We start from the raw sequence: 27305 nt of genomic DNA on the forward strand, positions 1-27305 counted from the left end.
GTTCCAAACTTCTTCCATTTAAGAATTATGGAGGCCACTGTGCTCTGCTGCACCTTCAATGCAGCAGAGATTTTTTTTGTAGGCTTCCGCAGATCTGTTCCACGACACAATCCTCTCTCTGAGCTCTGCAGGCAGTTCCTTCGACCTCATGGCTTGGTTTTTGCTCTGATATGAATTGTCAGCTGCGAGACCTTATATAGACAGGTGTGTGCCTTTCCAAATCATGTCCAATCAATTGAATTTACCACAGGTGGACTCCAATCAAGGTGTAGAAACATCTCAAAGATGATCAAGAGAAATGGGAGGCACCTGAGCTAAATTTCAAGTGTCATAGCAAAGGGTCTGAATACTTATGTCAATGTGATATTTCAGTTTTTTCTTTTTAATAAATTTGCAAAAGTTTATAAAATCCTGTTTTCTCTTTGTCATTATGGGGTATTGAGTGTAGATTGATGAGGGAAAAAATGAATTTAAACGATTTCAGCATAAGGCTGCAACATAACAAAATGTGAAAAAAGTGAAGGGGTCTGAATACTGTTATGAATTTGGGTAGTGATATATATAGAGCAGAATAGATCTGAGTAGGTACCATGCTTCGAGATGTCGCGGTGAGGAACACTACCTGTAATAAGTTCTTCATGTGGAGGTGTTTCGTCAGGTAAGATGTATAATTGTGAATCTACCAGGAGATTCGAGTGATAGGTAGTGTAGGGATTAAGAATAAGCCCCTGTGTGTACTCACCTGGTTAGCCAAACCTCTGTCCATTTTGGCACTGCACACCACTTAGACACTTAGTTAGGATCCCTTAGTTACTTAGTACAACACTAAATAACGCCCTCCCTCCTGACATGACCTAGGAAGAAATCAGGCCAGAACACCACCACATGGCCGCCACCATTTACACCTCCGACAGGCCTATCCACCTCGCATAGCATGTGCTATAAGACCATAAACAAGAGCGCGGAACTGAGATGCAGTGGGCGTACACCAGGCGAGCCGGCGAGTCGGTGGAGGCTCTGATTGGTTGGCAGTGCGCCAATGCTGATGTCACCGGCCGGGGATATTAACGAGCGCCGAGCGCCATTTTGGAGCAGTTCATGTGCACAAGTGGGCAGTGCGGAGTTCGAGTTTGAGTTCAGAATGAGAGAGTTCGTTTGAGGTGTGCACGAGGAGAGTTGGCAGATCCCGAATGCAGAGAGAGAGCCCGAGTTGAGTTGGCAGTTCGCAGTTCGCAATTCAACAGTTGAGCCATAGGGAGTTGCTGAACGCCAGTTGCCGAACGCCATTGCGCAGTCGAGTCGATACGAGGAGTTGTTTTGAGCAGCCCCGTCGAGTCGTTCAGAGATCCCGACCCGAGTGGGGCTGAGGTGTAGCCCGAGTGGAGCTCCCTGTCCTGCTGAGGGTCGACCTCGTGGTGATCGGTGCGTGGTGCTCGGTGCTCGGTGGTTTGGAACTTGGAGCGAGGCGTGCCGCGGGACGAAAGGAGCCACGTGTTGGACGGCGGCCAAAGCCAACGACGAGACCAGATAAGGCCGAGCTCCGCGTTCACAATAACATAACTAACGTCTTTATTTTGGTATTCATATCCCCCCCGTCTTGTATTCGATATCTGTGTGTGTGGGATCCCAAATTAGGCATTAGATTACCGGCGCGTGCTTTTCCTGAATAAACCCTTGTATTATTTTTATATATATTCCTGAACGCAGTTTTCCGGGTGGTTGATTTTAACAGTTAAGGCTCTCGTCGCTCCCCTTCATCCCGCGCGCTTGGGGTAGCTTTTGGGTTTGGAATCCGCCATTGAGTTTTCGCCTCGGGAGTAAAAGCCTTCGTGATCGGCATCCACAACTCTGGTGTTAATCGGAGTTGCGCGACATTTTCTGAATGCACTGTAACACCTCTGAATATATATTGGGCCTACCAGAGCAGCAAAGTGGTGGACGTATGATTATTTTTTCAGGGGTGGAGTCAGATTCCAATTGTGGGTGGAGCCAGGCCAGCTATCCAACCAATGGTTGTAATGAAACATATATACACATTTTGAGGATCGGCTAATTATATATAGATGGGCCTTCTTAAGAGCAACCGCCCAAATCAAATTTGGAACCATGTAATTTCCCAATTTTATTGCACATCCAGGTACACACCTATAGTCCAGGAATTTTATGAAAAATATCAGGTCAACCTCAAACAAATTGCAACAGAATGTTTCTCAACTGTTTTATACCTAGGTAAGCGCCCTCTCTGACATACAGGAAGTAGTCGATTTACGTCATGGATGCGTTCCTAAAAACTGCGACATTATACGAAACAACGTTATTTGGATACGATTTTCCCATATCCATCTATATATATTGTTACAGACGCGGTTGTGGATGTTGGTTTACCGAGCGGTTTGGTATGACCACGTCTGCACAGTTTACCCGATTCCACTCGAACGTTGACTAATCGCGCTACGCTAGGTCAATGAAGGAAAAGGACACAACGGCTGGGATTAAAATGACACGACACCAAGGGTTCAGTTCTCAAGACCTCCGGAGGAGGTTATAATATTGCGGAAGGTTTGATTACAGGAATGAGAGGGACAGCATAGAAAGATAGGCACTTAGACACACTTATCTTATTCCCGACAGACCACAGATAAACAGGACAAAAACTGACTCACACGGGGATTGATGGCAAGGAAAGCGGGTATTCGATGGCCAGCACAAGGTGCACCTTGTGCTCAGGGACGGGATAGCGCGGCCCAAAAGATGCAGGAGGTCTCTCAGCGCTCGGAGGTAGTGACTTCTCTCTTCTTCAAGCTCGGGGCGCATCTCACGTCACGTCCGGTGAGTCGCTTCGTATATCCGGCGGGGAGTGACACGCCCTCGGCTTGTTAGCTCCGCCCCAGATGGAATCGGTCCGTTGCTTGTCATTGGGTGCGGGGGTTACCGGCTCCGCCCTTGACGAGGGGCCGACAGGCAGCCCCTTCGTGGTAACCCCGTCGGCGCACATGGGTAATGGCGGCTAACCAAACCGGACTGAGGACGCCCACTCCCCGCGCCGTCGCCGCGCCGCCCCCCTCTGCTGTTGTAGTTGTTGTTGTTGTAGCTTCTTCATGGGGAAGAGATGCGGGGAGGTATGGGAAGGTCCTAAACTCACTACTGGTGCCATATAATCACATTCTGGTGCAACGAAGAGTCAGAATTAATGGAAACGAGTCCTTAACTGACATAGACTAAGAATAACTAGCAAGATGTCCGAAAGTTGTCTACGTGAGATGCGGTGGACCTGGGCACGACATTCAATGGGGGAAAAAGGGGAAGGTCGGTTCTACAGAGTGTTATTTACAGACAATGGGACTAGGGAATGGGGGATTGGGGATAGTTGGGGAGTATTGGGGAAATAGGGGAATATTTACAAGCGGATATGGAGGCCAAATCCCATATTCGCAACATTGCACCCTTCTCTACCCTCGGGGCGTCCCGACCCGATAAATTTTTACCTATTTTAGTGTGGCACTCAGATGTAGTTCCCTCTACTATTAACTCTACCCTGAGTGCGACAGTTTTTCAGATATTCACAAATGAGTAAATATGTCCCCCTGCGACGTTGCACCCTTCTCCTCACAGAAACACACCCACAGGATAACCGAATCCGGAAAGAATTCGCAAACTAAACATACAGCCGGTAGGGAGCATTATTTACACTACTACGCTGATATTTACACTACGATCCAGGACCTGTTTTTGGAGGAACACATGCAGATGTTATGCATAGAGAGAGCACGCATGCCAGCATCGATACACCAACCCACGAGTGCTCTGTGGCCTTACGGCCTTTAATAATGTGCAGAGCACCCCTTCCAAGCACCAAAAGCACCACCCCATCACACAGTCAGCACCATCCGGTGCACCAATAAAATGTTTAGTGATCATTGTGTGGTGTCGCAGCCGGCCAATGTTCTGCCGCTGGTCTTGCCTTCGTGTGGTGCACTTGGCCTTCTTACTTCCTTAGAAAAATAAAGAAAGGCGCCAACCGCGTCCATTTCTTTATTGTGGCCGTCAGGGGGCCAACTGTTAGTGGTTCACCTTGTATGGCATAGGTGCCACGTTGACCCATAGGTCCATCCATGGGTGGTGCTTGGCCGCATAAGAACTGCGGTCCATGGTGGGTGGCCACAAACATTGCGGTCCATATGGTGTATCGATCCAGGCAGCAAGCAGCGAAAGTGCAGGCCCACAACTGCGTAGCCAGCACCTCTCTCTCCTCTCTCTCCACCCCAAAGCCAGATCCTCGGAGGTGGGAGACAAAAGAAGAAGACAAGTGAGCAAGGTGGTAAGGGCGCAAAAGTGCACGCAATACAAGGTGATGCACACTGGGGGCACATGGGAACCAGGTGAGACAGGTACGTTCCTACCGTACGCCCCCCCCCCCCCCCACCAGGTAACCTACATGGCCCCTCCCTTACCCCTTACTGTATCCACAAAACACAACACTACCCATAAACATCTACTTTACAAATCGACAAACATCCCTACTGTCTTCCCCGTTCCTCCCATATACCAAATTCGTCTTCTCTCCCTCCTAACCAATCAAATTTGCCATTTTCAACTCTCATCAAAATTTGCCATCTCCAACTGAACATCAAAATTTGCCATTACCAATTCATCATCAGTCCCTCCTAAGGAGGGAGAGATGGAATCACCCCAATGTCTCATCCACGTCGTGATGCGTCTCACCAATCCAACAGCAATCCTCCTTCCTGCACAAAACAAAGAAAACACAGGTGTGGAGTCATCATCATCACCACAGGTAAGTGGCTGCGTATGGTGCGACAGGTTCATCAATCCTAACTATTTCCTAAATGACTTTAACAACTTTACACTACCCGGGGTCTTTCTCCTGCCAAACCATTGGCCCTCTTACACTATGGGTTCTAAAAACCAATTCCCATTGGCCAAACTGTGGTGCTCTTCAATTTGGGGTCTCACTCCCCCGATTCATCTCCCGGTGCCCTCGCACAATTTCTGGGCTGTGGCGTGTACCTCTCCCAGTGGGTCTACCCACCTGCACACCCCCACCACTGCAGTTGCCTCCGAGCTTACCTGCTCCTTACCCTAACCTAACTACCTGGGGAAGGCCCTCTGGCGCTCTCCCCACTCGGTGCCCTTTCTGGCACTGGGCTGCCCGATCCACACCCGGGATCCTCAGGCACCCACTCACAACTACCGGCTCCCAGAGCCCACCTGCGGCCTCACCTGGCCGACATCCTCACAGTGGTGGAGTGCCCAACCAACTACACACACTAACAGGCTACACGCCCAGCCATTTCCACGACACTAATGCACCCATCCACAATACCATTCTGTCACCCGTACCACAGATGCCAATATCCAACCACAATTTACCTGTACCCTCTACCTAACACTTACACTACCCGCCCCGGGTACTCGTGAAAGGGGTCCACTCTTCCCCCATCCACACCTTCGCACCATGCACACCACTCCGTACCACTTACTCCAACTCTCTCCACACACCTGCACTTGCACACCTGTGCTCTCACTCTTGGTGCCGCCTGCACCCTTCTCTCCCCAAGCGCATTCGCGCTGATCCACAACACTCATTACTCACACACTGCTCCACACACCTGTCCAGTTGCACACCTGTGCAATCACACCTGTTCGATCACACCTGTTCAATCCTCACACACACGGCATCATCTCAGCTAACTACTCCCCTCTGAAACTTGCGCTTCCCAGTCGTCCCTTTAAACTATTGCGCTCCCTCGTCATTATCATCCATACTAATCTACCTGCGTCCCCACTACAGGTATCAGTCACTATCTAAACCTTAACGTTACCTACGGTCATCTTCTAGGGCCCTATCAATATAACCTAACCCACCCGGGCTAGTTTTCACTGCCATACACCCCATAAACTATAGCTCCTTTGCCCCCCACCATGGGAAGGGTGGCAGGGATGCCACCCTTACCCACCGGGCCCATCGCTCACTACCAATTTTGCACATCAAATTTCAACAAATTAAAAATTTGCCAATCACTGCCCATCATCTGCCAATCACTACTGCCAATCCTTTGCCAATCATCAAATTTTGTTTTTCTCTAATTTTGGGGCCAAAACACTAACCTCATCACACAGTCTACTTACTAATGGCTCTCGGTGCGCCAATTCCTGTCCAAAGCCCGGCTTCGTAAAGCCAAGCCATGAATGCGGGTTGTTCTGTGCCAGCGGCTGGATGCGTCCGGCACTCGGTGCAGGGACGGGGGCTTACCCGGGCCGAGATCCCACGCACCATCTCGGCGTGGAGCCATCCAATGTCCCGATCTCGACCTGCCGGACTGCCTCAACAAAAAGTGGTCGCCATGACGACCCTTTCTATCGGGCTGCCCGCTCCGCCTAGTGGAGCACGGACGCGGCCGTTCAAAGCGAGGCCCAGCACGCACCGAGGGCCCGATTCGGCTATAAGTCGTTCTAAACTCTACCCCGTCTAACGTCGATGCTTCACCTGCATGCTTACACCCCGCAGCCCGTTCCTTGCTCACACATCCAGCCGTGCCCATGCTCCTCGTACCTTTCCTTACATACCCAGGTACACCCATTCCACTCACAGCCTTGGTCACACACCTGACCACCGAACACCTTGGCACACATTCGTCACTCGCACACCTCACCAATACACCTCTTCGCGCCCCCTCCTCTGTCACCTCCTCTGTGACAATCACAGGTGTGCTCTCATTCGCACACCCAACCACGTGCCTCACCACCAACTCCAGCGTGCATTCCCACTCACGCTCTACCATTCCAGGTGTGCTTCCTTTCTCACCTGTCACCACCAACTCACGCTCCGTGTCACTCTCACTACTCTCACCTCCATTCTTGACAGCGCACTCACCCTTACTTTCGACAGCACACTCTTTCCCCATGCACCTGTCCGTCACACACCTTTCTCGCGCACACTCTCCCGTCACAGCCTCTGTAACACTTACCACACCACGCTTCCATGTGCTCCCTCGCACACGCGCTACGACCGACTCATTCTCGCCAGCACCCTCACTCCTTGGCACGCACTTTGTCCTCACACACCCCAGAGTCGGACTTTCTCGCACACCTCCTTTTTCGCACACCAGACCTGTCGCACACTTCACCAACGGCCTCTCACGAACACCCGGGTCCATCTCGACCCCCAAGCTTATTAAATCCCCTGGCGCATCATACGCACGACCATATTGGTCACCACTTACACCGGGTCCTCTTCCTCTTCGCTTCTCCTCCATCACCTGCGAATCCCTCATCCGGTTAATGAGCACATCATCACGATCCAAACACAGACTTTGGACCAATTCTTTTATCTCCTCTTTTATCTCTTTCTTATCCCCTCTCCGTCGCTTCTTAATTTCGCTCACCCCTTCTTCCACTTCTTCTAATTTCTGCTTCACCTCTTTTATTCCCCGGTACGTCTCCTCAAGCTCGTCCTCTAAGGCTACCTTGACCGTTTCCAGGTGCGTCCTCACCTGCCGGTCCTTCGTCTCCATTACCTCTACCACCTCGTCCAACCTCGCTGTCAGTCCCTCACGTACCATCTGACATTCCCTCTTTGTCGCTATTAAGTCGTTTTTTATGTCGTTTTGTGTCGCTTTTAAACCTCCCAATACCGCAGTGTTCCTTTGAACCTGCTCCGTTAGTCCTTTTTGTCCCTCTGTCAGTTGTTCCACCTCCTGCGTCAGGTCCTCTATGCCCCCTTGTAACTTTACAGTCCCCTCTCTCACCTCCTTCTCCATGTGCTCCTTACAGTGCCTCACCTCCTCGCGCACTCCTCCGACCTCCTCACTCACTCCTCTTCTGATCGCCTCTCCCATCACTTGCATCTCCTGCCCAGATGCCACCCTCATCTGCTCCATTTCCTCCCTGTGAGCATCCAGTTTGGTTTCTACCCCCATTCTGACCCCCTCTATCTGCTGCCCCATTTGTTTAACTTCCCTTTCTGCTTGGTCCCTCATGTCCCTCAATTTGCCTTCCATGGTGTTTTCTAACCCCTCTAACCCTTTTTGCATCCCTTCCATTTGATTCTCTTGAGCGGCCATTCTGTTTTCTACCCCCATTAACCCCTCCTGTATTTCCCCTAATCTATTGTCTAATCCCTCAAATTTGTTGTCTAGTCCCTCAAATTTGTTTCCTAATCCCTCTATTCTACTCCCTAACCCTTGTTTCACCCCTTCTATCCCATTGTCTAACCCCTCTAATTTCTTGTCTAATCCCTCACCGGTACCCCTCGCTTCGTCCCTCATTACCCCCCAATTGCTCACTCTGAGCCCTCGCTTCGTCCCTCATTACCCCCATTTGGTTTCCCATTGCCCCCATTTGGTTTCCCATTACCCCCATTTGGCCCTCCAATCGCTCACTCTGAGCATCCATCCGGTTCCCCATTTTTTTTTTATTTTTTTTTTATTTTTTTTATTTTTTTTTTTTTTTTGTATACAAGATCGAGGCTCGTGAAAGAGCGAAACTCTGAACCATTTGTTCCATAAGGGCCCTCATTTGCAGGAGGAAAAGGTTCGAATCCACCAGGGGCGCTGCCACGGTCGCGGGCGCGGTCGCCGTGACCAGCGAGGCGCCATTTTGTGCGTCTGCTACCCTCGCTGCTTCGCTCTCCTCACGTCCCTCAATTTGGTCCTGGACCGACCCTGCCTCACTCTCCACTACCGGACCCCAGCCGACTTGCTCTGCCATAGCGCGACTTTCAAAATTCGGGTTTTTATTTTCATAAAACACAATCAAATTTCGCCGTTATAATTTCGAGCGCGTAAACGCGCTCCGGGTCGAATTCTACCTTCCAACACCAATTGTTAGCCTAGTGGTACAATTGGTGTTCCAAAATTTGGGCCTAATAAATTTAGTCCCAGGTTCGAATCCCACTCCTGACACCAAATGTTACAGACGCGGTTGTGGATGTTGGTTTACCGAGCGGTTTGGTATGACCACGTCTGCACAGTTTACCCGATTCCACTCGAACGTTGACTAATCGCGCTACGCTAGGTCAATGAAGGAAAAGGACACAACGGCTGGGATTAGAATGACACGACACCAAGGGTTCAGTTCTCAAGACCTCCGGAGGAGGTTATAATATTGCGGAAGGTTTGATTACAGGAATGAGAGGGACAGCATAGAAAGATAGGCACTTAGACACACTTATCTTATTCCCGACAGACCACAGATAAACAGGACAAAAACTGACTCACACGGGGATTGATGGCAAGGAAAGCGGGTATTCGATGGCCAGCACAAGGTGCACCTTGTGCTCAGGGACGGGATAGCGCGGCCCAAAAGATGCAGGAGGTCTCTCAGCGCTCGGAGGTAGTGACTTCTCTCTTCTTCAAGCTCGGGGCGCATCTCACGTCACGTCCGGTGAGTCGCTTCGTATATCCGGCGGGGAGTGACACGCCCTCGGCTTGTTAGCTCCGCCCCAGATGGAATCGGTCCGTTGCTTGTCATTGGGTGCGGGGGTTACCGGCTCCGCCCTTGACGAGGGGCCGACAGGCAGCCCCTTCGTGGTAACCCCGTCGGCGCACATGGGTAATGGCGGCTAACCAAACCGGACTGAGGACGCCCACTCCCCGCGCCGTCGCCGCGCCGCCCCCCTCTGCTGTTGTAGTTGTTGTTGTTGTAGCTTCTTCATGGGGAAGAGATGCAGGGAGGTATGGGAAGGTCCTAAACTCACTACTGGTGCCATATAATCACATTCTGGTGCAACGAAGAGTCAGAATTAATGGAAACGAGTCCTTAACTGACATAGACTAAGAATAACTAGCAAGATGTCCGAAAGTTGTCTACGTGAGATGCGGTGGACCTGGGCACGACATTCAATGGGGGAAAAAGGGGAAGGTCGGTTCTACAGAGTGTTATTTACAGACAATGGGACTAGGGAATGGGGGATTGGGGATAGTTGGGGAGTATTGGGGAAATAGGGGAATATTTACAAGCGGATATGGAGGCCAAATCCCATATTCGCAACAATATATAAAGTGTCATATTCTGTCTGTCTGCCTGTCTGTCCATCAATTGAATTGGCCCCACCGGTAGTAACCCCATCATATTGCATACCGTTGGAATCCTCTTGGCAAATGGAGATGCAACAAAACATTTTCAAACCTACAGGGTGCGCAGTCTGTGCATGCGCAGGTGTTTATGTCTAGAACTTTATATACAGTATATAGGCTATTGTATTAATCATTACATTATTACCTCCGCCACCTAAGGTGGATGGAGGTTATGTTTTCACCCCTGACTGTTTGTTACTTGGGGGAGAAAAATTTTTTGACAAGTATGTTGATCACTCTGGTTTGTGTGTGTGTTTGTCTGTCCACTCACTTATACATAGTGTGTTCAAAAAGTATCCGAACTTTATTTTTCGTGCGTAAAAAAAAAAGAAGCTAGGGAGGCGTTGATTGGTGCACGTATGTAGGCGATCCTAATGCGCACACGTGAATTTTTTCCCACCTGCAGAAGCTGTCATTCGACGGCAGACCGCCGATGAGTGAGGAAAAGTAAGTGAGCGCCGTCGGATTTTCGTTTTTGACAAAATGACGGAAAAACTTGAACAACGCTACTGCATCAAATTTGGTGTAAAGCTTGGTGATTCCCAAGTGGAAACGATCCGCAAGATTCAACACCGTTCATTCCATTATGAAGGAGGATTTGGGCTTCAGGAGAATCTCAGCGAAGTTCGTACCAAAGCTGCTAACGATTGAGCAGAAGCAACTCCGTTTGGAGATCGCACAGGACATGCTGGAGACTGTGAACAGCGATCCCAGCTTCCTCAACACAGTGATCACTGGCGATGAATCCTGGGTTTATGGGTACGACCCAGAAACCAAGTTGCAGTTTTGATGCAAGTTTGATGAAACACAAAATTTGATGCAGTAACGATGTTCAAGTTTTTCCGTCATTTTGTCAAAAACGAAAATCCGACGGCGCTCACTTACATTTCCTCACTCATCGGCGGTCTGCCGTCGAATGACAGCTTCTGCAGGTGGGAAAAAAATTCACGCGTGCGCATTAGGATCGCCTACATACGTGCACCAATCAACGCCTCCCTAGCTTCTTTTTTTTTACGCACCAAAAATAAAGGTCGGATACTTTTTGAACACAGTAGTACTTGCCTACAGGTCACAATTTTAAACTGATTTTCACGAAACTTCACCAAATGTTAGAGTTGGTGGTCCGACGGAATCCTATTTATTTTTGAGGTCAAAAAGTCAACATAGGCCAAAGATCAACAACCTTTCCCAATTTCTAAAATCCTCAATTTTCATCTGATCGACTTGAAATTTGAAGACGATTTGCATATCAGGTGACAGAATTCAACCACTAATTATTTTTGAGGTCAAAAGGATGCTCTACTAAGTGCCATTCTACTTTGTTCTCTTTTGCCAAGTGTCGCCATATGAGTGATTTTTCATCTGTTTGTCTGTCTGTTTGTGAACAAGATATCTCAAAAAGTTGTAGACTGATTCGGACGAAATTTGGCAGAGAGGTAGTGTATGTGATGAGGACGAAATTATTAGATTTTGGTGAAGATCTGGATTAGGAACCGGCTCGTAGAATCTTTTAAGTGATTCTTCACCATTGGGAGATAGAGCTAAAAATGATACATAGCAGGACATCTCAAAAAGTTTCAGACGGATTTGGATGAAACTTGGTGGAGAGGTTGTGTGTTTGACAAGGAAGAGTTGACTCCATTTTGGTGAAGACTTGAATCCGGATCAGATAATTTTTTTAATGACTTTTTACCATTGAGTGATGGGGCTAAAACTGACATATAGCAAGATATCTCAAAAGGTTATGGACAGATTTGGACGAAACTTGGTGGACAGATGGGGTGTGTGACAAGGACGAATCGATTTTGGTGAAGATCTGAATATGGATTCGGATAAGATAAATATTTAATTTTTTAAGTGATTCTTCACCATTGAGAGATCGGGAGAAAAGTGATATATAACATGATATATTAAAATGTTGTTGACGAGTTATGACTAAACTTGGGGGATGAGTTCGTTAGGTAACAAGAACAAGTCGATTAGATTTTGTTTCAGGTCCGAATCCAGATCCAGCCAAGAAGTGGGATAGAAACCATAAACTGTTCAGGTTGGTGGAGGTATGCACTCTACCGAATGCCGAACTAGTTATTATAGGATTGCCTGCTAAATTATATGTGATTAATTAATTGTAATTATACATAGTACCTGGCTCTCTTTATCTATACTCTATGTTCCTTCCGCACAGGGTGCGGGTACCTGGCCTAGTAGTGTTATAATGGGGGATGTGTTGCCAGGGGGAAATGCTGGTCATCCTAACACCTAACTTAACTTTCACTTAAATACATATGACTTTAATGAAGTCACGGGATGACTTTAATGAAATACCAAAAGCTGTTCAATATGAAGGCCTATGCAACGACAGCACATCTCGATATTCTCTGGAAGACTTCCACCATGTTCGGGTCACCAAGGCCAGGACATGGTCTGGAATGATGCAATTTGTGCATCACGGTGACCACCGTGGGAAATCTTCCATGATGTGTTCTTTCCATGATCGACATAAATCTTAGTGATACAACATGCATCTACTCAACACTGAAGTTTGTCTGTGATCATGCATGCTGCCACAATATCACACCAGTCATCACCTTTGACAAAGCACTCTGGTGGAAAGCTCTGATGATCATCGTTGCTGAGCCTGTAAGAAGCGAATAAAGTGAAATAGTCCTTCGTCTTGGTGGCATTCATGGTTCCATGGTTCCACATACACGTCAGGTGGGTCGACGACAACCGTTGACTACCTGATGGTGCGTCGGCGAGATAGGGGGCACCTCCGGGACACAAAGGTGATCCCGGGGGAGGAGGCTGTTTCACAGCACCACTTGGTTGTCTGCGACATAAGGGTGAAAGGTGCGAGGAGAGCTCGGCGGGTGAAGTACCAACCGAGAATGAAGGTGTGGAGGTTGAAAGAGGTGACAGTAAGGGAGGCATTAAAAGAGAGGCTGAGTAGGGTAGAGGATGATGTGGTTGAGCTTGAAAGTGGCTGGATGTCAATGAAAGCTAGTCTGTTGGGAGCCGTTGGTGAGGTATGTGGATGGACAAAAGGACCACCGAGGCACTCGGAAACATGGTGGTGGGATGTTGAGGTTGGAAAGAGGATTGACAAGAAGAGGAAGAAGTTCAAAGAGTGGCAGAAGGCGAAGGGTACGGGAGCAGAAACAGCAGAGCATGAAAGTTATAAGGCAGCCAGGAAGGCTGCAAAGAAAGAGGTAGCAAAGGTGCAGGAGGCATGTAGGAAAATGTTTGGAGAACGCTTGGATTCGGAAGAGGGTCAGAAAGCAGTATTCAGGATTGCAAAGCAGATAGCGAAAGAGAGGTGCGATGTGATGGGGGTGAGTTGCTTGAAGGATGAAGTGGGACAAATCGTTGTCGACCCAGATGGAATTAAAGGAAGATGGAAAAGATATATGGAAATGCTGTTGAATACAGAGAATGAATGGGATGGCAACATAGAGAGTAACCCAGTTTTAGGACTGGCAGAGAAGATAACTGAGAAGGAAGTTGAGGAAGCGATAAAAGCAATGAAGAGTGGAAAAGCGGGAGGGCCGACGGGAGTTGTGGGAGATATGTTGAAGGCAGCAGGAAGTTGGGGTGTGAAGAGAATGACAGAGATCTGTAATCTGGTGGTGAAAGAAGGCCGCATTCCAGTGGATTGGGAACTGAGTACCCTCGTCCCTCTATACAAGGGGAAAGGTGACCCTCTGGAGTGTGGCTCGTACCGAGCGATAAAGTTATTGGAGCATGGAATGAAGATATTGGAAAGGGTGTTGGAGAGGAGGATAAGGAAGAAAGTGAAGATCGACGAAATGCAGTTTGGATTTATGCCAGGAAGAGGAACGACAGATGCGCTTTTCATTGTGAGGCAGTTGCAGGAGAAGTACATGGATAAGAGGAAGAAGTTGTTTTTTGGGTTTGTTGATCTGGAGAAAGCATTCGATAGGGTTCCACGCAAAGTATTGACATGGGCATTGAGGAAGTTAGGAGTGGAGGAATGGTTGATCAGAGTAGTGATGGCAATGTACAAAAGAGCACGCACAGCTGTAAGGACGAAGGACGGGAACAGTGGTGAGTTTGAGGTGAAGGTGGGAGTGCATCAGGGGTCGGTACGAAGTCCACTACTATTTGTAGCTGTGATGGAGGTGCTGGCTCAGACCGTAAAGGAGGGTTTACCGTGGGAATTGTTGTATGCAGATGATCTGGTGTTGATTGCAGAAAGTATGGATGGACTGAAGGAAAAGATGAACAAGTGGAAGGAATGTATGGAGACAAAAGGTCTGAAGGTGAATATCGGAAAGACAAAGGTGATGGCAAGTGGTAAAGCATGTGGTGAGATGGAAAGAACTGGGAAGTGGCCGTGTGCTGTGTGCAGGAAGGGTGTCGGAGTGAACTCCATTCAATGTACAATGTGTGCTGAGTGGGTTCATCAAAAATGTAGTGGTCTGAGAGGGTCATTAACCAGTGTGGCAGCTACATTCAAATGTAAGGTGTGCACAGAGGGAGCTGCAGATGGAGGAAATGTTGAGTTGGATCTTGGAGACGGCGTGAAGCTGGAAGGTGTGAAAACATTTTGCTACCTCGGAGACATGCTGAATGGAGAAGGTGGATCAGACTCGGCAACGGTTGCTCGAGTGAGATGTGCATGGAAGAAGTTTCGGGAACTGAGTGGCGTGCTGATGAGGAGGAGAGTGTCGCTGAAGCTGAAGGGAAAGGTGTATGCTGCATGTGTGAGAAGTGTTACGATTTATGAGAGCGAGACATGGGTAATGAACGTAGAGCAGCAACGAAGGCTGGAAAGGGTGGAAATGCGAATGGTTCGATGGATGTGCGGAGTATCGTTGAGAGAGAGGAAGACAAATGATGAATTGCGAAAGATGATGGGAATATTGCCTGTGATTGATGCTGTGAAGAGGAACAGATTGAGATGGTTTGGTCATGTATTGAGGAAGGATGAAAGTGACTGGTTGAGAAGAGTGATGGAAGTTAATGTAGAAGGAAGTAGAGGACGGGGAAGACCGAGAAAGACTTGGCTAAAGATGGTGGAAGAAGAAATGCGGGCAAGGGGGTTAACAAGGAGAGATGCAGAAAATAGGGCAAAATGGAGAAGATTGTCATGGGGACCGCAAGGCTAACCCCCGCTCTAGCAGGGAACATGGCCTTAAAATGCATGTTGTTGTTGTTGTTGTTGTCTTGGTGGCATTCACAAAGAGATGAGATTTCCCACGTGCAATGGTCATCTCACGGCTTCATCTGGGTTACAACGACTGTTGGAGTTGATCTACGTATCCAATGCAGTCGTACATATTCTCTATGGCAAGGCAATTACTTGAGCAATATGAGCACATCTCATCATTGATGCAGCATCCAATGCCCTTTGTCTGTGTGGCACGTTTCATGTGCTTCCATCACGAGAACATGGAGATTCAGACGACACAGGTTCCAGAGATATGAAAGCAGAGGAAGCTGTAGAAGGCACAACATCATCGCATGAGAAGAGTAAAACATATGTGGGTGTAAACGTTGACCTGGACAAAGTTGGTCTCTCTATGAGAAGCTGATGGATAGCTCAATATCTCCAGATAAAGTTTGTCAAGCTAATGTGCTGAACAGAATCGATGACTTTCGTGATAGCAAAACTGAATCCATGAAGTCTTCAAGGACAACTAGACTCTGGTTGCAGTATTCGGATATGGTGGATATTCTTCATGAGCTGTGTCCAGTCAGACCATACTACTAACTGAGAATTTAATCTCCAGGCTGTTTTAGAAATGCTCCGTTACTTTGCTTCAGTTCTTGAAACTGCTTCAATTCTTGTTCTTGAAATTGAAAGTTCTTGAAATGCTTCAGCATCAGGACACAACCTCTACATAAAACCTACCTCTACACAAAACCTGCCTGGTATATTTTCAGCGGATGTCCAATCTTCAAAATAAACATCCAGACGTCCACCGATGAGTCAAAGAAGGCATCCATGTGGTGATAAGTGATCGCCTGTGGGCTGGCCTGTCCTCAGATCTCATCATTGAGCAGGAGCTGATGAGACGCATGAAGACCGGTGGGGACCTCACCAGAAAGCGAGGGATTTTTAAAAATAAAAACACCTTTAGAGGCCATTTTTCCCCGCAAGCAGGGATTGGCCTTTTTCGGGGACCATGGTTGTTGTTTTTTTTTTTGGTCCCCTTTTTGAAGCAATGTTTTATGGCCGGATGCCCTTCCTGCCGCCAACCCTTTTTGTCGCCTTTTACGACAAACAGGGAATTACCAGTGAACTGGTACTCAATTTGCCGACCTCGGAAGGATGACAGGCTGAGTCAACCCCCCTGGCGTTAATTCAGCGATCGACCGGGATTCGAACCCAGGATCCTAGGATCCGAAGCTGGCACCCTAGCCGCTAGCCCAACACCAGGCTCAGATCTCAGATCTCATCATTGAGCAGGAGCTGATGAGACGCATGAAGACCGGTGGGGACCTCACCAGAAAGCGAGGGATGATGGAGCAAAAATGTTTGACATGGGTGCTATCCATGCCAGCTTGTGCTGAAATCAACAAGGCCGTGCAAGAGCTGATAGGTGAAAGCTACAACATAGGGAAGCAGAATAAGGACATGACCCAAGCAAGGCAGGCATGCGATTGGAAAAACATGCACACAGTTCTCAACTATCTCTAAGATGAGAACCCCTTCACTCCTGATCCAAGTCTGCAAAACATTTCTACTGGTGTACATGCACAGAGTACTGTGAATGTAGACATGGCAAAAGTTATAGGAAATGCCATTCTAGAAAACATGGATGGGTAAATTGCTGCAGATTATACATTCAAGAGAAAAGACCACGTTGTCACACCAGACACGAAGCCCTCAGTCAAGTAAAATATATACAGCACCTTCAGAAAGTATTCACACCCCTTGACTTTTTCACATTTTGTTGTGTTACAGCCTGAAATTAAAATGGATTAAATTGAAATTTTTTGTCAATGATCGACACATAATACCACATAATGACAAAGTGAAAACATGTTTTTGGATATTTCTACAAATTAATTTAAAAATGAAATAATAAATATCTAATTTACATAGGGTTCAGACCCCTGATTTAATACTTCGCAGAAGCACCTTTAACATCGATTACAGCTTGGAGTTTTCTTGGGTATATCTGCATCAGCCTTGCATATCTGGATTTATGGAGTTTCTCTCATTCTTCCTTGTAGATTTGATAAAGCTCTGTCAAGTTGTATGGGGAGCATCGGTGAACAGCAATCTTAAAGTCTTTCCACAGATTCTCAATGGTATTAAGGTCTGGGCTTTGGCTGGGCTACTCAAGGACCAACAAGTTCTTGTTCTGAAGCCATTCAAGTGTGGCTTTGGCTGTTTGCTTGGGGTCATTGTTCTGTTGGAATGTAAATCTTCACAGCAGTCTAAGGTCTTTCGCACTCTGAAGCAGGTTCTCCTCAAGGATTTGCCTGTATTTGGCTCCATTCATTGTTATTTCCATCCTTACAAGTCTCCCAGTCCCTGCTGGTGAAAAGCATCCCCATAGCATGATGCTGCCACCACCATGCTTCACGGCAGGGATGGTGTTGGATGTGTGATGAACTGTGCTCTGTTTACGCCAGACGTAATGCTTTACATTCAGGCCAAAGAGTTCAATTTTCGTCTCACCAGAGCACAGAATATTTTGCCTCATGCTCTGAATCTTTCACGTGCTTTTTTGGAAACTCCAGGCATGCTGTCAGGTGCCTTTTTCTCAGGAGTGGCTTCCGTCTGGCCACTCTCCCATAAAGCCTCGATTTGTGAAGTACTGCAGAGACTGTTGTTCTTCCAGCAGGTTCTCCCATCTCAGCCAAGGAACTCTGTAGTTTGTCAGTGTGGTCTTGGGTTCTTGGTCACCTCCCTGATCAAGTTCCTTCTTGTCCTGTTGTTCAGTTTGGGAAGACGGCCAGCTCTAGGAAGTAAGGGTAGTTCCATATTCTTTCCATTTTCTAACGATGGAGCTCACTGTGCTCTTGGGAACTTTCAACACGAGAAATTGTTTTCTAACCTTCCCAAGATCTATACCTCACAATTCTATCTCAGAGTTATACAGGCAGTTCCTTTTGTTTCATGGTTGAGTTTCTGCTCTGACAAGCACTGTCAACTGTGGGACCTCATATAGATGCACCAGCAAACTTCAAGGAGCACCAGCCCAGAGGGGAGAACAGTATTCCACTGAGCTGCAGATGAAAGCCTTGTATGTGGTGAGGAGCTCAGGTGTACCAAGGAAGGACTTCGCACAACGGATGATGCCCAGTCGGCGACTGGCTTTGGAGGCCAGATTTGAAATGTGGTTTTCCCAGGAAAGACCATGGCAGATAGTGAGACCCAAACGCTTGAATGGCAGAACTTCTTGGAGAGGATTGTTCAGAAAGTAGATGGCAGGGTTTTCTAGAAGATCTTTTCGGAGAGACATAGTGAGAGTGTGAGATTTGTCAGGATTGAAAGACATGTTCCAATTGTTTGACCAGTCTGTGACATTGTCTAGGTCTACAGAGAGTGAGGAGGCAGAAGACTGCCGATCTGAGGGATGAGGTATGGAGGGGCAGAGAGTGGAGTCATCAGCAGAGAGATAGAGAGGATTTTCCAGAATCGGAGAGATCATTGATGAAGACAAGAAAAAGCATTGGGGAAATTGGGGAACTCCAGCCTGAAAAGGAAGGGGAGATGAGAGAAATCCATTCAGGGCCACACGTTGACTACGACCAAAGAGGAAGTCCGCAAGCCATGCATGGAGATTTCCAAGGATACCATTGGAGGAGAGTTTGGTGAGCAGAGCAGGGTACCAGACCGTATCAAAGGCATGTGATATGTCAAGGGAGACAGCTCTGATTTCCTGTTTGGCATTAAGGACCTCCATCCATTGTTGAGACAGCAGAAGCAGCATGTCCAGAGTAGAATGACCTGGTCTGAATCCAAATTGATGATCCGAGATCAAACCATTGGAGAAGAGGAAGGATTTGATGTCAGAAGTGATGATTGATTCCATGACCTTGATGATTATTTGGAGCAAGCTGATTGGTCTGTAGTTGCAAGGATCTGTTTTTGCACCTTTTTTGTGTAAAGCGGTAATGTTGGCTGATTTCCAAGCTGTTGGCAGATAACCTTGAGCAAAAGAGTGGGTGAAGAGAACAGAGAGAGGGTGAGATAGAGCGGCAGAGCAGGATTTTAGGACCCATGGGCTGATGCCGTCTGGTACAGTTGCAGAATCTTCCTCACCAACTGCCTCACCAGAAGCTTCAGTGTACCATGGACACGAGGAAGGGTATGAAAACTGAAGACGAGATGAGAAAAATCTGTGCATGAGAGAGAGCAGTTTACTTTGGAAGAATTACCAGGAAGAGTTGATGTCAGAGGCAGTAGAGATGGGAGACCAGTCCAGATGATTGATGGCTGCTTGCAGATCGTGCCAGTCAGCCTGAGTGAAATGCAAGACTCGTCGACACTGAGGAGGCTCTCTGAGAATGGCCAGAGAGATATCCACTTTAACAAGGAAATGATCAGAAGAACCAATTGGAGCAGAAGAAGAGCAGCAGACATTTGCAGGGAAGTTAGTCATAACCAAGTGTGGAAGAGAAGATACTCCATTCACTGAGATCCGGGTCGGGAAATTGACAGATTGTGTCAGTCCCAGTGAGTCACAGAAGTCCTTTGCTGAGGTGCCATGGCTGGTGTGAGAGAAACCCAGACCCAGCCAGCTGGCATGATGACAGTTGAAGTCGCCACATATGAGGAAGAGAGAGTTGGGATGAGTTGATAGAAGTTGGTCCATGTTGTCAGACAGGGAGATGTAAATGGAGTCATCACTGTTTGGAGGACGGTACAGAACACATATGAACAAAAGGTGGGAGCGGAGAGGAAGCCGTAGCCAGAGGTACTCCTGGGGGTGGGGTGGAGAGAGAGCAGTGCAAGGAGAGTGAGGAAGAGAGTTTTTGATAAAGATAGCAACCCCACCACCGGGAAGAGGCTTAGGTCTATCATACCGGAGGAGGGAGTAACCAGGAAGAGATATTAAAGAATCAGAGACATCTTGAAGGGGGAAAGTTTCTGTTAAGCAGATTATGTCTAGTTTGTCAGAAACAACCTGTATGGAGAGATCAATCAGGTTTGAGCGAAGGCCCCAGATGTTTGAGGTCCATACTGTTAAGGAAGATGAAGGGGGAGCATCGGATACAGGACAGGACAGGGGAGGGGAGGGGTAGGGTAAGATGTGGAAGAGGAGGAGGAGGTACGGAGAGCTGTTGATAGTGTGTCAGAGATTTCAGAAAAGCTAGGAGAAAGGGAAGGATGAGGAGGACAAAAGGTTTGATGGTGATTGGATGAGGCACAGTAAGGTGTTGTTTGAGGGGCGAGGGTGCAGATTGAGGAAGAAGGTTGGAGGAGATGGAGGTAAGAGTTGGAAGGGAGAGGAAGCGGAGAGGACACTTTGAGGAGGAGAGGTGAGAGGGGAGAATTGGAGAAAAAAGGAGGGTGAGGAGATTTGAAGGGAAGGGGGGAGGGGGGAATTTAGGAGGGAAGTGGTGAGGGGGAGTTTGGGAGGGAAGGGGTGAGGGGGGAGTTTAGGATGGGAGGGGGGAGTTTTGGAGGGGAGGGGTGATGGGGGAGTTTAGGAGGGGAGGGCCAAGGGGGGAGATTTGAAAGGGATGGGTGAGGGGGGAATTTAGGAGGGGAAGGATGAGTTTGGATTTTTGAAATTGTTGGACGATTCATGGAAAACGAACATTTATTGCATAATGAGTTTCTTGTGATTTTCAAGTCAGAGATCCGTTTGAAAATGTTGGAGGAGGGGTGGAATGCAGGTGCGTTTAGGGAATGTAGGAAGGAATAACTGTAAGAGATTGAATTTTTATTTGAAATGAAGAGATTTGGTGAGCAACTCGAAAACAACCTTTTAAAGAAGAAGAAGAAAAATGTGTTATAATATACAACAGAATAAAACACTTCAGGGGAAAGTTTAAACATTTTAAAACTAAGCCATGAAAACTATCTGGGGAAATTCCCTAAATGAGGACATGAAGGATTCCTAAGGGGAATTAAGGATTCCATCAGAGGTTCAGAAGCAGGAACAGAAGGATAGGAGATTGACAGAAAGGAGAGCAGAGAACGAAGGAACAGGGAGGTGTATAAGCAATATGTTAGTAAGGGAAGGAGAGGCCTACTTTTTAAATTCTTTGTTAATGTTTTTTTGAAGGTTAGGTGAAAGTGGATTAAAGTTGAAGAAGTATGGTGAGAACTGGAATTGGAAAGGTGTCTTTTGGCTGGAGAGGATTGAGTTATGAAGGAAGGAGGAAAAAACAGAAAAAAACGGGTGGGGCGAAACACGTGGTCAAAGAACGAATGAACACGGGAAAGACAAGGAAATTATAAATTTTTGTTGTTGTTCTTGTTGTTGTATTAAGACGAAACAGAGGTAAGATGTTCGGGGAAGTATGGGGTGAAAAAAGAATGGAAAATGGACCACAAACAAAAGTAAATGGACCACAAACGACTGCCGAGAGGAGACAACAAAGCCTCGAGGCCTGCAAAACCAGGCCTGAAAACACGGCAGGAACCAACAGACGATTATACACAGGTATGCACGATTTACACCGAGATATAACTGGAGACACACAGTCGGTACTCACACCGTAAAATAAAAATACAGTTTTGACAAAAATACAAATGATAAAAATTTCTTAACTTTTGTAGCATGGAGAGCTTGGAAAGATACACGACCTCACCGGCAAAACCGGAAGCGGAAGTCCGAAGTCTTCAGGATATTTTTGAGCCTCAGGGCCTTCAAGGATATTTTGGGTCTTTGGGATGTTTTGGGTCTTCGGTGTCTTCAGGGGCGTTTGGGTCTTAAGGGTCTTTTGTTTCCTCTGGGTCTTTAAGAGTCATTGGGGTATTTTGGTTCTTCTGGGTATTTAAGAGCCTTTTGGGTCTAAAGGGTCTTTGGGGTGTTTTGGTTCTTTGGGGTATTTTGGGTCTTCGGGGTCTTTTGGCTCTTTGGGGTCTTCGGTGTCTTCAGGAACTTTTGGGTCTTAAGGGTATTTTGGTTCCTCTGGGTCTTTAAGGGTCTTTGGGTCTTTTTGGGTCTTTGGGGTGTTTTGGGTCTTTGGGGTCTTTTGGGTCTTCGGGGTCTTTTGGGTCTTTTTGGTCTTCGGTGTCTTCAGGGACTTTTGGGTCTTAAGGGTCTTTTGGTTCCTCTGGGTCTTTAAGGGTCTTCAGGGTCTTTTTGAGCCTCAGGGCCTTCAAGGGTATTTTGGGTCTTTGTGGTCTTCAGGGTGTTTTGGGTCTTCAGGGTGTTTTGGGTCTTCAGGGTGTTTTGGCTCTTCGGGGTATTTGGGTCTTCAGGGTCTTTTGGGTCTTCAGGGGTCTTGGTGGTCTTAAGGGTCTTGGGGGATTTAAAGGGTTGGCAAAGTTCTGAGGGGTCTCAACAGTCTAAACGTAATTAAGAGGGTTAATTAAGAGGGTGTTCATTTTATTTGAAGAAGACGTTTTGGTAGCATACATAACCATATACGTTTGCTCTATTATAATAAGATGTCCAATCAATTGAATTGGCCACAGGTGGATCCTCCCCCCCCCCCCCCCCTTCCCCTTCCTAAATAAGCTTTAATAACTATTTGAGTGAGGTGATTTTTGAATACTAGGGCGTGCCCGCACGTACGTGCTTGCCCGTACGTGCTTGCCCGTACGTGCGTGCAAAAAAACATGCGTGCAAACAACAACAACAAAAAAAAACTTTGAAACCACGTGGCAGTAACGACCACAGAACCCCCCCCCCCCCCCTCTATTTACATGAAATGGTTTGGTCCATTGGCAACTTTGAAACCACGTGGCAGTAACGACCACAGAACCCCCCCCCCCCCCCCCCCTCTATTTACATGAAATGGTTTGGTCCATTCGCAAAGCCAAAGCGAACGGCTTGCGAGTACGGTGACCATACCTTGGGAACCACTTGTCCGATTAATTTCAAACCTTGAAAAGGCACATCTTCAGGTCCCCAGCAATATATCTGGCAAGTTTCAATTAGATCGGACCCGTGGTTGTCGAGAAACAGCGGTCACAGACAAACACACACACACACAGACACACACACATACACACAGAGATTACTGGAATTATAGATAGACTAGGGCGTGCCCGTACTATATATATATCTAAAATTATATCCCCCCCCTCTATTTACATGAAATGGTTTGGTCCATTCGCAAAGCCAAAGCGAACGGCTTGCGAGTACGGTAGAACCCCCCCCCCCCCCCCCCTCTATTTACATGAAATGGTTTGGTCCATTCGCAAAGCCAAAGCGAACGGCTTGCGAGTACGGTGACCATACCTTGGGAACCACTTGTCCGATTAATTTCAAACCTTGAAAAGGCACATCCTCGGGTCCCCAGCAATATACCTGGCAAGTTTCAAGTATATCGGACCCGTGGTTGTCGAGAAACAGCGGTCACAGACAAACACACACACACACAGACACACAGAGATTACTGGAATTATAGATAGACTAGGGCGTGCCCGTACGTGGGTGCAAAAAAACATGCGTGCAAACAACAACAACAAAAAAAAACTTTGAAACCACGTGGCAGTAACGACCACAGAACCCCCCCCCCCCCCCTCTATTTACATGAAATGGTTTGGTCCATTCGCAAAGCCAAAGCCAACGGCTTGCGAGTACGGTAGAACCCCCCCCCCCCCCCCCCCCTATTTACATGAAATGGTTTGGTCCATTCGCAAAGCCAAAGCGAACGGCGAACGGCTAAATCGCCATAGCTCGGTAACTACTTCTCCGATTAATATGAAACCTTGAAAAGGCACATCCTCAGGTCCCCAGCAATATACCTGGCAAGTTTCAAGTATATCGGACCGGTAGTTGTCGAGAAACAGCGGTCACAGACAAACACACACACACACACACACAGACACACAGAGATTACTGGAATTATAGATAGATGAAGTGCAAAATTTTATATGTAAGACATTTCATTTCGAGATTTTTCGGATTTTCACTGATTTCCACCCTTTAAAAATAGGAGTGTGGGTTGGGTAATATATGACGGATTTTCAATACTTTCTCATTGTTGGATTACTTAAGAATAATGTCATAGAGGACACTTTCCTGAGTATAAAAGAGTGGAGAGTTTCTGTTGCAATTTGTTTGAGGGCAAGCTGTACTGTATAATGCTTGGACTTCTAGTATATCACAGGAAGGAAATATTGTGGGAAATGACCAACAATAAGACCGTACGACCACAAGAGGCCAACTCACTGCAACGCGGCATCTTCAACACTGATGCACCCACGCAAACCAAGACTTCGCAAGAAACCACCGCAGCGTTTTGAGATGTTCTCAACCACACGTCCCTGCAGCGCACACGGGTGTTCATTATCCACGGAATCAAAGTCACACTTGTGCACACACGCATGAGCACACACAAAACTGTGGTCATAATGGTCGAACACCCTGGCGGGACCAAAGCCTTGGCTGTGATGAGCAGGTGCACAAGCTTGATGACGGCCTATGTTCAACCTGCTCAAAAAAAAGGCCCTTTAAAGGTGATAACTGAGTAGTGAAAGAACCAAACTGCAGTTTTGCAATAAATTTATGTTTGCAAAATTATGCAACTGAGATCAGTACCTCAATGTCACGCTGAAAATCAAACAGGTCAATTCTCTGCCAGTTACTGCCATCCAAAGCCAAAACGTTCCAGCTCTGCAGAACCAACCGACAATAACACATTCCACTGCACGCATGCTCGCACTTGTGGAGAGGAGTTACTAGGCATGTGATGGGGATATGGGTGGAGGGAGGGGAACAGAGAGAGAAGGAGAGAGAAGGAGAGAGAAGGAGAGAGAATGAGAGAGAAGGAGAGAGAAGGAGAGAGGACACAAGTGGCAAGGAAAGGAAATTCTGATTGGGGCGAAACATCATGTGCACGTGGTACTCCGTTTCCCAATAACAGCGGACTTGCTTACTTTGGAAACTTGGGCACAGCGGCAGAGTGTGATGACGTCAAGGAAAGATAATATTCTAAAAGAAAAGAAATAACATAAATATAAAAACACAACAGAGATAACCAACCAGTAAAACAAGCATGTTTGTAACAAGAGTCCTTACCGTAATAACAATTCCTTTGGCAACTTTCGGTTTATGAGGGAATCATCACCACCAGAAAACATCTGCAACATAAGAAATGAAGTTGAAAAACAACTACAACCAAAACAGCCTTCTGTCACACTGGGGAAAAAGGTAAAATATATATATACACTAGATGGTCAAAAGTATGTGGAAACCCGAACATCACACTCATATGTGCTCGTCGAACACCTCATTCCAAAATCATGGGAATTAAAATGGAGTTAGTCCCCCCTTTGCTGCTATAACAGCCTCCACTATTCTGGGAAGGCTTTCGACTAGATGTTGGAATATTGCTGCGGGGATTTGCTTCCATTCATCCACAAGAGCATTAGTGAGGTCGGGCACTGATGGGATTAGGCCTGGCTCTCAGTCAGCGTTCCAATTCATCCCAAAGGTGTTTGATGGGGTTGAGGTCAGGGCTCTGCGTCGGCCAGTCAAGTTCTTCCACACCGATCTCGACAAACCATTTCTGTATGGACTTTGCTTTGTGCACAGGGGCAGGTGGTGAAGCATGATTCATCACTCCGGAGAACACATTTCCACTGCTCCACAGTCCAATGGCGGCGAGCTTTACACCACTCCAACTGACGCTTGGCATTGCGCATGGTGATCTGAGGCTTGTGTGTGGCTGCTCGGCCATGGAAACCCATTTCATGAAGCTCCCGACGAACAGTTGTTGTACTGACGTTGCTTCCAGAGGCAGTTCCAGAGGCAGTTCCAGAGGAAAAAGTAAGTACATCCTTGGCTCTAATAGGTGGTATTGCCCACTTTGGCAGAAACAACCTCAAGTAGGCATTTCCTATAACTGTCTACCAGTCTCTACAATCGACTGGGAGAAATTTTTGCCCACTCCTCCATGCAGAATTCTTTCAGCTGTGCGATGTTTGAGGGGTTTCTTGCATGCACAGCTCGTTTCAAATCCCCCCACAACATCTCGATGGGATTTAGATCCAGACTTTGACTTGGCCATTCCAGAACCCTCCATTTATTTCTTTTCAGCCATTCCTTGGTGGATTTACTGGTATGTTTAGGGTAATTGTCATGTTGCAAGGTCCACCTTCGGTTGAGCTTCAACTTTCCGACAGATGGCCTCACATTATCCTCAAGCACCCTCTGGTACAATGAAGAATTCATAGTGGATTCTATGATGGTGAACTGCCTAGGCCCTGCTGCAGCAAAACTGCCCCAAACCATAATATTTCCACCACCATGCTTTACAGTTGGTATCAGGTTCTTGTGGTCAAATGCTGTCTTTGGTTTTCGCCAAACATGTCTTCTGGTACTGTGGCCAAATAGCTCTACCTTTGACTCATCTGTCCAGAGCACATTGTTCCAGAAGTGCTGGTCTTTGCCTAGGTGTTCATTGGCAAACTTTAGTCTTGCCCTGATGTTCTTTCTGGACAGCAAAGGTTTCCTCCTGGCACACCTCCCATGAAGATCAAATTTGTGCAGCCTCTTTCTAATGGTAGACTCGTGCACTTTGACATCAACAGTGGCAAAGCTACCTGTAGGTCCCATGATGACATTCAGGGGTTCTTAGAGACTTCTTTCAGCATCTTAGGCTGCTGGGCCATAGAAGTTCACGGTTCACGTTTCACGTGAACAATCGGACCCTGGGCCATGGGATTTCACGCTTGGCTGTTCACGTGTTGCGCGCCAGTTCTGCTTTGGCCGAGTAACCGTCAACATGGACTCTTCGGATGAAGAAGATTGCCTCATTCTGCTTATACTAAGACGGAGGAAGAGAAAAAGGCACAGAATTTGGAGCCGAGAGCACTTCCTTCTGAGAGAAACCCGTGGTGAATTCCACCGAACATTCCGTTATCTGCTTGACAATCCCGATGAAGAACTGTTTTTCAATTATACCAGGATGTCATACAGGACTTACGATGCCTTGATGATGACACACACACACACACACACAATTAAACAACCACACACACACACACTGACACACACACACACATACACACACACATTGACACACACACACACACACACACACACACACACACACACACACAATTAAACAAACACACACGCGCACACACCCGAA

The 27305-nt window shown here is 47.3% G+C and overlaps 1 protein-coding gene across 6 annotated transcripts in view; it reads right to left on the reverse strand.

Moving 5' to 3' along the window:
• LOC137437920 (uncharacterized) overlaps nucleotides 1-27305 on the reverse strand; it is a 422503-nt gene that overhangs the window by 4988 nt on the left and 390210 nt on the right. For all 6 annotated transcript variants that reach the window (XM_078768646.1, XM_078768648.1, XM_078768642.1 and 3 more), the window contains exons 2-5: nucleotides 25229-25290; nucleotides 25087-25141; nucleotides 24749-24823; nucleotides 24380-24474 (exon numbers count right to left, since the gene is read on the reverse strand). In XM_078768646.1, the coding sequence (XP_078624772.1) occupies nucleotides 24380-24474; nucleotides 24749-24823; nucleotides 25087-25141; nucleotides 25229-25290 (287 nt within the window). The remainder of the gene's footprint in view (nucleotides 1-24379; nucleotides 24475-24748; nucleotides 24824-25086; nucleotides 25142-25228; nucleotides 25291-27305) is intronic.

This window comes from Myxine glutinosa (genome assembly GCF_964187855.1).
Source record: "Myxine glutinosa chromosome 12 unlocalized genomic scaffold, kmMyxGlut1.1 SUPER_12_unloc_2, whole genome shotgun sequence".
Taxonomy (NCBI): domain Eukaryota; kingdom Metazoa; phylum Chordata; class Myxini; order Myxiniformes; family Myxinidae; genus Myxine; species Myxine glutinosa.